This window comes from Oncorhynchus kisutch, linkage group LG11 (genome assembly GCF_002021735.2).
Source record: "Oncorhynchus kisutch isolate 150728-3 linkage group LG11, Okis_V2, whole genome shotgun sequence".
Taxonomy (NCBI): domain Eukaryota; kingdom Metazoa; phylum Chordata; class Actinopteri; order Salmoniformes; family Salmonidae; genus Oncorhynchus; species Oncorhynchus kisutch.
In genome coordinates, this window is record NC_034184.2 from 52446965 (window position 1) to 52458741 (window position 11777).

Genomic DNA, 11777 nt, shown 5'->3' on the forward strand with positions numbered 1-11777 from the left:
TTCTTACACATGATTAATTGACAAAAAGCGAAAGAATTTTGAAAAACGGTCCAGAAAGCACTTTAAGGGTGTGTGAAGTTTTCAAAATTTCTGCTATTTTTGACTTCCTATGAAATCATATTGCAAATGGACAAAACATATGCCTTATGCACAAGTTATTAATGTATTTTTTAAATTATGATAATAAAATTGGACAAAAGTATTCATACAGTTCTTACACATGTGTAATTGAAAAAGAAATCTAAAGAATTTCAAAAAAACGGTCCAGAAAGCACTTTAAGGGGTTGCTAGGTTTTTTATGTTGCTTTTGGATGTTGACTTGTGTTGCATTTGCATATGGCATTTGCAATCAACTTTGAACGAAACGACACCGAATTGAGTGGTATTGGACACCGTGTATATGGTTTGTCCAGTGCCAATTACTTCCCATTCATTTTTGTCCATTTCAGGGGGGTGTTCCCTTACTCTGCCAATTGTCCACTTGGTTGGTCCTATGCCATTTGAAATTTCACAAAATATCCACAGGAAAGTATTATCAAACAGACTTTTTAAAATGCTTGTTCTGCTGTTGAAATTCCTATCTGGCAGTACGCATGCATCGGGTGCATGTATTTATGTCGTATGTGCATGCCTCAGGGAATTAAAAAACTCAATCACGAGAGCTAGGCACAGAGTCATGAGGTTTGATGCCAGTTTAAAGAGATTCTTCAGTACTTTTGTATCAGGGTTCGTACGCATTTTGACAGATGAAATTCATGACTTTTAACCAAATATCCTTTATGCATGTATGCTTAAAGTGGTAGACTCGAAAGCTGCTCTCTGGCGCCCGCCATCTTCTGTCATGGTGCAAGGCACTCAATACTGTCCCCCAACCATAAAAAGTTGAGTAGCTTGGATGAAAAAGGTGACAAAAGTAAAATGGCCTGCTCCTCAGTCTCAGTTTCTAATATATGCATTTTCTTATTAGTATTGGATAGAAAACTCTAAAACTCTAAAACTGTTTGAATGATGTCTGTGAGTATAACATAACTCATATTGGCAGGCAAAATCCTGAGTTGAAATCAAAACAGGAAGTCAGAAATCTGAGCTTTGTATGTATTCACCAGAGTCCCCAATGAAATCCCCTTGAGATATGAATGATGTTGCACTGCCTAGGGGTTCCACTAGATGTCAACCATCAATAGAAATTAGAATGAGACTTCTATGATGTTGTGGGAATGAATGATAGCAGAATCTGTCAGGTGGCAGTCAGCCATTTTCTGATCATGTTTATTCCTCATGGTAGTCACTTGCGTTCCTATTGCTAACGAAGACAAGGAGTACGCCGGTGTTAAGGGAATTTTTATCTATAATGACTAATTATGTATACATTTAAATCAGGATGTACTAATCAGAATACTATTATGCTACTGTACATGTATGAATTTTCTCTCTTGCTCCCAGTATTGAATATAATGTAGTGAATGTAGTCAAGAGTTTAGAACAATGACGGCCTGTTCCTTGGTACAAATTAATGAACTATGAATCCAGACTGTCTAGAATGCTTATCTACACTGACTGACCTTGGCTCTAGGCGAGGAGGGAAGGCTTGAGAGCTATAGAGCCTTTCTACCAGTGTCAAGAAGAGACGGAACATTTAGAAAACGCTGACGTAATTTTCAGTTTATAACCTGTGGTAAAATGTGTATGTACTCAGTACTCTCTCTCAGTTACTTGACTTGTAAGACCGGGCTCTGTCCATTCCTATAAAATAAGGGTCTTACAAATTCTTATGAATTGACAGTGTTTAATTTTAATTGGGAATTAAAACAGAGGAATTAAATTCCTTCAACAGCCGGTTGGAACTTTTGTTGAAGCTATATTTTAAAAACATCCTAATGATTGATTCTGTACTTAGTTTGAAATGTTTCTTCAACCGGTAATATCACTTTTTGAATATATAACGCTAAAACGCGCTAACAAAAGACGGTATTTGGACATAAATAACAGATCTTTTCGAACAAAACCAATTAAAACATTTATTGTGGACCTGGGATTCCTGGAGTGCTTTCTGATGTAGATCATCAAAAGGTAAGGGAATATTTATCATGTAATTTCTTGTTTATGTTGACGCCATCTTTGCGGCTGTGGCGTTTTTACTTTTAAGCGCCGTCTCAGATTATTGCATGCGTTTATGATGAGTATTTCTGTTGAATGATGTGGCTATGCAAAATCACTGGATGTTTTTGGAACTAGTGAATCTAATACGCCAATGTGAACTCAGATTTTCTGATATAAATATGAACTTTATCAAACAAAACATGGATGTATTGTGTAACATGAAGTCCTATGAGTGTCATCTGATGAAAATTATCAAAGGTTAGTGATTCATTTTATCTCAATATGTGTTTTTTCTCTCTCTCTCTCTTTGGCTGGTAAAATTGGCTGTGTATTTTAGTGAGTTGTTGGTGACCTAACAATCATTTGTGGTGCTTTCCTCGTAAATCCTATTTGAAATTGGACACTGAGGTGGGATGAACAACAAGACTACCTTGAAAACAATATAAGATACATGTATGTTTGAGGAATTTTTATTATGAGATTTCTGTTCTTTTGAATATGGCGCACTGTACTATCACTGGTTGTTGTTATATCGCTCCCGGTAACGGGATCTCAGCCATAAGAAGTTAACACCCCCCCAAAGTAGAATAGCTTTCAGGCAACAGTATAAAACATGTGGTCAACCCTCAGTCTGAAGAGCTACTGGGCTTTTGATCAAACACAGAGCCAGTATATCAAGGTCCAGCATAGCAGCTTATTTCTAAAATATTTGTTAGAGGGGGACTAGAATAAAAGCATACACATCCATTGGATCTCCTGGAGCACTCACTCCTGTCATCATGAAGTGCTTTGAGAGACTAGTCAAGGATCAAGTCGACCTTACCTGACAGCCTAAACCCACTTCAATTTGCTTACCGCCCCGATAGATCCAGACAATGCAATCGCCGTCGCACTGCACACTGCCCTAGCCCATCTGAATAAGAGGAATACTTATGTAAGAATGCTGTTCATTGACTATAGCTCAGCATTCAACACCATAGTACCCAACAAGCTCATCATTAAGCTTGAGGCCCTGGGTCTGAACCCCACCCTGTGCAACTGGGTCCTGGGGACTTCCTGACGGACCACCTCCAGGTGGCTAAGGTAGGAAACAACACCTCCACTTCGCTGATCCTCAACACTGGGCACCCACAAGGGTGCGTGCACAGCCCCTCCCCCTGTACTTCCTGGTCACCAATGACTGGCATGGCCACTGTTATATAAATATATGTAAACATTCATATACATAGTTCATACATTATACAGCGCCAAGCCAAACCGCCTGACTATGTACCCCTGCTAAAACGGGAACTAGCTCACACAGCCAGCAATAAAACTACCCCCCCTAACACTATCTCCTCAGCTTTGTTGTCTCCCGACCCTCAGGAAACAAAGACATTCCATCGCATGAACACATACACCCAGCTATAGTAAACTGCCCTCTACCTCACGAACCCCTGACACAAACATCTCCTAGAATAAACAACTCTTCTCCCCTGCTAATGGTCGGGTGACCAGAACAGAAGACTGCTGTGCACCAATGGGGGCTTCTACTCTGGCTAGAGCGGGTCCGCCTCCAACCCTTTGTGACCAGTCAGAAGACCAAAACGACAAGACTCCACCTACTTTATTTTATGTATAAAAATGAATGTAACCTTTGTATAAGGCCTCTTTTTCACCTGACCCCTCTTCGGGTTATATGAACTAGATCCGTGCACGATGTAAAACAAGATATCTTTGACCAATAAACAGCCTTTTTGATACACCTGATTCCACTCTGTCCAGCGCCGTTGATTTGCATTCCCTCTCCAGTAAGAAACACTAACACCACGCACGCCTCCAACTCAATCAAGTTTCAGATGACAACAGTAGTCGGCCTGATTACCAACAATGACGAGACAGCCTACAGGGAGGTGGTGAGGGCCCTGGGTGTGTGGGGCCAGGAAAATAACCTCACTCAACGTCAACACAACAAAAGAGATGATCGTGACTTCAGGAAATAGCAGAGAGAACACCCCCCTATCCACATCAACGGGACTGCAGTGGAGAAGGTGGAAAGCTTCAAGCTCCTAAGCATACACATCACTGACAAACTGAAATGGGCCACCCACACAGACAGTTGTGAAGAAGGCGGAATAGTGCCTCTTCAACCCCAGGAGGCTGAAGAAATTTGGCTTTGCACCTAAAACCCTAAAACTTTTACAGACGCACAATTGTGAGCATCCTGTTGGGCTGTACCACCGCCTGTACCTGTCCCGCAGGTGTAATGTTAGGATGTACCGATCCTGTGCAGATGTTGATACACGTGGTCTGGCAACTGCACCACCCACAACCGTAAGGCGCTCCAGAGGGCGGTGCTGTCTGCCCAACGCATCACTGGGGGCAAACTACCTGCCCTCCAGGACACCTACAGCACCCGATGTCACAGGAAGGCCAAAAAGATCATCAAGGACAAACACCCAAGCCACTGCGTGTTCACCCCGCTATCATCCAGAAGGCGAGGTCAGTACAGGTGCATCAAAGCTGGGACTGAGAGACTGAAAAACAGCTTCTATCTCAAGGCCATCAGACTTAAATAGCAATCACCAGCACGGAGGCTGCTGCCCTATATACAGACGACTTGAAATCACTGGCCACTAATGTTTACATATATTGCATTACCATCTCATATGTATATATGGTACTTTATTCTATTGTACTGTATCCTAGTCTTTGCCACGCTGACATTGCTCATTCAAATATTTTTTTGTCTTAATTCCTTTACTTAGATGTGTGTATTGTGAAATTGTTAGATATTACTGCACTGTTGGAGCTAGAGAAAAAAGCATTTCACTACACCCGCAATAACATCTTCTAAACACATGTAAGTGACCAATAATCGATTTGACCATCCTTGATGTAAAACATTGCAACATTACAACCAAACAGTTTCTCTTGAAATAATGATCTCATTCAATATATCAAAGATCAAATGGCTATGGTAGGTTACAAATATTTGATTCATCTGAAGCAAGCCCACAAATGTAGGAAATCCATTTTTCTAGTTTAATCATTTATCTTAGCTGCCTTAGAACTATTTACTTTGCAAAAGGTATTGTTTTTTCCTGAAATTACTGTTCGCAGTTCCAATTATTATTTTGATTCACCACGATTGAACCAAATTATACAATAATTTGATTTGTCAAAGAATCGTTTAAATGAATCATATGAATCGTTAAATGTAAATCAACTGTGAATGGCCATATTCATGTGTGTCGGCGGAGGAAAGTTTTTGGGGACATGACAAAAACATGAATACATGCTAATAATGGCAAAAAAAAAAGTTACCTAGAGGGTACAAGATATGTTTGAATTTGCTACTAGTTATTAGTCTGTTCTTTAACGTATTTTATAGGTTAGGCCTGCTTCTGCAATGTCCGACTGTCTCGCTCTCCTTGAGCAATGACCCACTCGTCTCGCACATATGCAAGTGATGCGCACAAACACGCTAAAGTGACATTCGGATCCAGGCTGATATGCTGATTTTTATTTGATTTATAAAATATTTTAAAAACTATGCCTAAATAAATTACATTAACAGAAATTATGAAATTAATTTCCAACAGGTCCCAGACGTGCTCAATGGGATTGAGACAGGCTCCTCGCTGGCAATGGCAGAACACTGACATTCCTGTCTTGCAGGAAATCACGCTCAGAACGAGCAGTATGTCTGGTGCGTTGTCATGCTGGAGGGTCATGTCAGGGTGGTGATCCCGCAGGAAGGGTACCACATGAGGGAGGAGGATGTCTTCCCTGTAACGCACAGCGTTGAGATTGCCTGCAATGACAACAAGCTCAGTCCAATGATGATGTGACTCACCACCCCAGACCATGACGGACCCTCCACCTCCAAATCGATCCCACTCCAGAGAACAGGCCTCGGTGTAACGCCCATTTCTTCGACGATAAACGTGAATCTGACCATCACCCCTGGTGAGACAAAACCTCAACTCATCAGTAAAGAGCACGTTTTGCCAGTCCTGTCTGGTCCAGCGGCGGCGGGTTTGTGCACAACCCGGTGATGTCTGGTGAGGACCTGCCTACAACAGGCCTACAAGCCCTCAGTCCAGCCTCTCAGCCTATTGCGGACAGTCTGAGCACCGATGGAGGGATTGTGCGTTCCTGGTGTAACTCGGGCAGTTGTTGTTGCCATCCTGTACCTGTCCCGCAGGTGTAATGTTAGGATGTACCGATCCTGTGCAGATGTTGATACACGTGGTCTGCCACTGTGAGGACGATCAGCAGTCCGTCCTGTCTCCCTGTAGCGCTGTCTTAGACGTCTCACAGCAAGGTCATTGCAATTTATTGCCCTGGCCACATCTGCAGTCCTCATGCCTCCTTGCAGCATGCCCAAAGCACATTCACACAGATGACCAGCAACCCTGGGCATCTTAATTTTGTGTTTTTCCAGTGTCAGTAGAAAGGCGTCTAGTGTCCTAAGTTTTAATTGCCTACCATCTGTAAGCTGTTAGTGTCTTAACGACCGTTCCACAGGTGCATGATCATTAATTGTTTATGGTTCATTGAACAAGCAATAGGAAAGTGTTTAACTTCTTTGGGGTAGGGGGCAGTATTGGGTAGCTTGGATGAAAAACGTGCCCAAATTAAGCTGCCTGCTACTCAGCCGTAAAAGCTAGAATATGCATATAATTAGTCAATTTGGATAGAAAACACAGTTTCTAAAACTTTTTGAATGAGTGAGTATAACAGAACTCATATGGCAGGCAAAAACCTGAGAAAAAAATCCAACCAGGAAGTGGGAAATCTGAGGTTTGTAGTTTTTCAACTCAGCCCCCATTGAAGATACAGTGGGATATTAGTTATGTTTCATTTCCTATGGCTTCCACTAGATGTCAACAGTATTTAGAAACTGTTTTGAGGATTCTACTCTAAAGGAGGGGCTCATAATAGCTCTTTGAGTGAGTGGTCTGGCAGAATGTCACAGCCTCAGTCTGGAGCGCTCACATGAAAGGTAGTTACGTTCCACTTCATTTGTACAGACAAAGGAATTGTCCGGTTGGAACATTAATTACATTTTATGTTAAAAACATCCAAAAGATTGATTCCATACTTAGTTTGGCATGTTCCTACAGGCTGTAATGGAACTTTTCGAACGGCGCGACCTGAACACGCTTTTGGATTTTTCACCAAACGCCCAAACAAAAGAAGATCTTTGGACATAACTGATGGACATTATCGAACAAATCAAACATTTATGGTGGAACTGGGATTCCTGGGAGTGCATTATGATGAAGATCATCACAGGTAAGTGAATATTTAAAATGCTATTTCTGAGTAATGTTGACTACCCAATAATATCTTGTTGGCTGCTTTGTTGTGTAAAGGCTATACTCAGATTATTGCATGGTTTGCTTTCTCCTTTCTTTATCAAACAAAACATACATGTATTGTGTAACATGAAGTCCTATGAGTGTCATCTGATGAAGATCAAAGGTTAGTGATAAATTCTCTATTTTTGCTTTTTGTGACTCCTCTCTTTGGCAGGAAAAATGGATGTGTTTTTCTGTGGCTTGGTGGTGACCTAACAATCGTTTGTGGTGCTTTCACTGTAAATCCTTTTTGAAATCAGACACTGTGGCTGGATTAACAAGAATTGTATCTTTAAAATGGTGTAAAATACTTGTATGCTTGAGGAACTTTAATGAGATTTTTGTTGTTTTGAATTTGGCGCCCCGCACGTTCACTGGCTGTTGCGGGAGGGTTCCGCTAGTGGAATGATGATCTGAAGTTATTTGGATTTTTACGAATTCTTTTTTAAAGACAGGGTCCTGAAAAAAGGACGTTTATTTTTATGCTGAGTTTATGTGTATCCCATAATTGCTCTGCTGTGTGCATCTTGCTAGCTATCACTCAAGACTGTGATGACTGAAGCTCGAATTACTAGGGGGCTGGCCTAGGTGGGGGAAAACGGCGCTGCCCGGCTTACAGAAAAGTGTGTTTCAGACTAGGCATTGCGTGGCTAGTTGAGGTAAGACAGAAATTCTGCTTATAGATCATGCATGTATGAACTGCACATTAACACATCCAGCCTAAAGTCGGAGGTTTAAACAATAATTACTCGCCAAAGTTCCGGAGCATGTCTTTAATACTTTTCTGTGGATGTTTTGTCTCAAATTTCCAACAGCACAAGGACAAACTCAGTAGACAACCAGCAGAGTAAGTTCAACTGAAGTTTATTCAACATTCTGACTTGTAAAGGGATTGTTCAGTCTTCTAGTTAGCAACTAGTGTGGGAAGTCCACATGCCGAAATAAGACACTAGATCCAGGCAAAAATTAGGCTAGATGTGTGTCAATTCAAAGTAAATTAGCGAGAAAACATCTATAGATTGATGTAGCCATAAGAACCTGACTTTCGTAAAATGTATTCTCTAGTTGGAACAGAGCAATGCCATAATGTGGACAGCGTGGAGCCCGGCACGGTATATGGCTGGGAAAATGTACCTCAATCCAATGATGGAATATGTCACTGTACTCTTAAAATGTTCCCAAAATGATAAAATGTTTAATTGATAAGATTGAAATACTGATAGTTTTTTATTAAACTGCCTTTTTCGTCAGCCTGCTAGGCCAGCAAATGCTATAGCAGCCCATTGGATCCCAAGAAAATGCAACGCTTAGCGTTGGGGTGAGTAGTAGCTACCTCGAGTGTTGTAAAATCAAACAGGTTGCTTTAGCTGTCCACATTCTGGCATAGCACACTGTTTCCGACCAGCTCTCAAAAACTCTAGGGGACTTTAACAGATTTCAGCGATTAGCTTCGCCAAAGACTGGCTCATGTGACCTACAACCCTGACTGTTTTAAAGTTTAGAAACATAAATAATTGTCGGTTGAAATACAGTTTTCGAAACATATGGCCCTTAGCGAGAAAGAATCATTCAAATAAAAAATACACTTACTGCAGCAGTGTTGCACAGATCCATACAGTTTTGGGTGGCTCCATCCGGCAAAACTACACTTCCCGAGTTACGCTTACACACAAGTGTTTGGAGCACGCTATAGATAGCTAATTAGCACAGGTGGTCGCTTCTGTATCTGCGGTCCAAACACTTAAAAGACACATCCTATCCCCTCAGCCCTCAAATTAAGTGTACACTTCTGATGACGTAGTATGACGTCTGACTTGTGTACACTTGCAGGGCAAGGGGGGGAAGGAATGATTTTTAAATGGACCTTCCTTGGCCAAAAATGTGTCACTCGTTCATCCCGTGATGATTGTGTTTTCAGCCGCCGGTAGCTTGTGGGTGCTTTATATGTCCTACAGTCAATTATGAGTGCAATCCTACTTAAATTAAATATATAATTATTATATGCCTACTGTATGCTTGCTAGAAAATTAATTAGCTAAACAACATTAGCTAGAACGTCTGAAGGAAAATGTTTTATTTAAAAAAAATCAAAAAGATAACAAAAACATATTTACGAGACGTGTTTGTGCCGTCATGTGCATTAGTAGCACAATTTCTAACTTGTATGCATTCGTTTTTACTTACACTTGTATGTTGACTTCTCCATTGTTGTTTTTACGTTTTCGCTGACTTTTCTAAGCGGATGTACAATCTTCGCGATTTGAAAAATGGGGAGTTTCAGGCCCCGGGGGGAACATAATTGTACACTCGCAAAGCCGACTAAAAATGAGGGCTGAGGGGCTTACGTTGCAAACTTCCCTTGCTTGGCTAATCATTTGGACCGCCCTCCAAGATGGCGATGGGGCATAATGTATAAAGCATAAGTGGACAACGGTGTGTCTTTTCAGTGTTTGGACCGCAGCCTGTCTTCCATAAACAAGCGCCGTAACATGGAGATATGGCCGTGTGGGAACACTAACCATATAAAGTGTGTAGATATTTAACATTTTGTTTAATTTTCTTTAATGATATGGAAGAAACGTTCCTTATGTTTCCAAAACAGTACCAGAAGCGATGCATGTTAATGTTAACAGCAAGCGCCAGGGATCTTAACAAAACTCCCCCGGTCAGATGATACTATTATCAATAGGCCCTAAAGCAATTAATGTCTATGAATGGGGTACATTCTGACCAGAGAGAAGACACGAGTACAAAAGCCTGGTTCTTATGGCTATAGGTTGATGATGCTCTAAAGTCAAACATCTCTGTTGAAATTACAAGTCAAGCCAGTGGTCATTCACTGAGAAACAACAAGAGTGTAGGCCTGATTGGTCCTGCTTACCTTACTACCAGGAACTTGCTTGACTTGCTGAGAGACATTCTTGATAAATTTCTGTTGTTTTCCACCCTTCTTGTTCTTCAACCCAAATGTCTTGTCCTACATAAAAGATAAACAAATGGAATATCAACAATTTAATAAGGACATAACGTTAAACGTTGTTAGTTGGCAGGCTACCAAGAAGAAACCTCTGAACGACAAAATAATACGGTTTCTGGCGCTAGCTATCTAAGTAGTTATAGTAGCTGACTAACTAGCTAACCTACTGTACCAACAAAGATTAGACATGATAACTAGCTAGCCATCTGTGTTACAACTACTAACGTTAATTAAGCAGTTCGTTCAAGCCGTGGACAGACGATCACACAACCTAGCTAACATTAATTCGAATAAATAAGTTTGTAACCTTTGCTAGCTACTGTCTGCAGCTAACTAGCTACAACATGCAAGCACAAGTTAGATACCAGTAGCTACCACGTTCTTAAAAAGGGTTTAGCATAAGAACGCTACGTTTGTCAGTTTGGTAACAAGCAAATATAACGGTTTGGAAAGTGCGTTCAACAATCCGTGGTATAACTAGCTAGCATCTAACGTTCTGTCTAACTCACTAGCTAGCTTCACAAAATAACCTTTGGACGTTACTGTAATTTAGCTAGCTACCAATTACTCTTGTAGCTAGCAAACTAGCTTAGCATTATCCCATTTAATTTGACTATGGTGCGCGAAATGGATTTCACCTCAATTATCTTTTCCTTCTTCTTTTCTTGTGTTTTTTTACTACCCGTGGCAGCTTGCGCTGGTTTCTTCGGAGGCATTGTGAATGATGTAACTATATTTAGAAATATTCTATCACCATAGCCACCGCTACATAAAGTACTAACAGGCCACTCAGTGACGCTAAATGACGTCAGTGTTCATTTTCTTCTTCGTAGGTATTTTTTTGGTGCGGTTGGCATCCAACATTAATGGTACATTACCGACACCTACTGTGCTGGAGAGTCTTGACCATCGTTTTACGTCAAACACATTCAACCACAAACACATTCAAAATCGTGGCTATACTGTGCAAATTCATGAAATAAATCTGAATATAAGGTTTGGCACAATGTTAGCAGTGTGGTTAAGATTAGGGTTCACTTTAAAATCAGATTTTAAGAAGAGAAATTGTGGAAATAGGTGGCGTTTAGCAGTTATGACTATGTCGCTGTGGTAACTAGTGGAGAAATCCCTCAACCAATATTATGAAAAACGGTTTATTTACATATACAGATTGCATCAAACATGATTTAGACCTTGTTTATGGAAAAGGGTTTATTTCTGCATTTCAATGTTGCAACTTGATGAAAACTGTTCAGTGTTTATATCATCTCGAATAAAACAGAACACATTTTTTTACATCCTGTAACGGTTTTCTTGACTTGAAGGAGAGGCGGACCAAAAGGCAGCGTGGT

The 11777-nt window shown here is 40.8% G+C and overlaps 1 protein-coding gene across 1 annotated transcript in view; it reads right to left on the reverse strand.

The window, feature by feature from the left end:
- LOC109899557 (zinc finger CCCH domain-containing protein 15) overlaps positions 1-11268 on the reverse strand; it is a 31814-nt gene extending 20546 nt beyond the window's left edge. The window contains exons 1-2 of the mRNA XM_031835939.1: positions 11064-11268; positions 10330-10425 (exon numbers count right to left, since the gene is read on the reverse strand). Coding sequence (XP_031691799.1) covers positions 10330-10425; positions 11064-11141 — 174 coding nt within the window. The 5' untranslated portion in view covers positions 11142-11268. The remainder of the gene's footprint in view (positions 1-10329; positions 10426-11063) is intronic.
- Between the last annotated feature and the right edge of the window lie 509 nt (positions 11269-11777).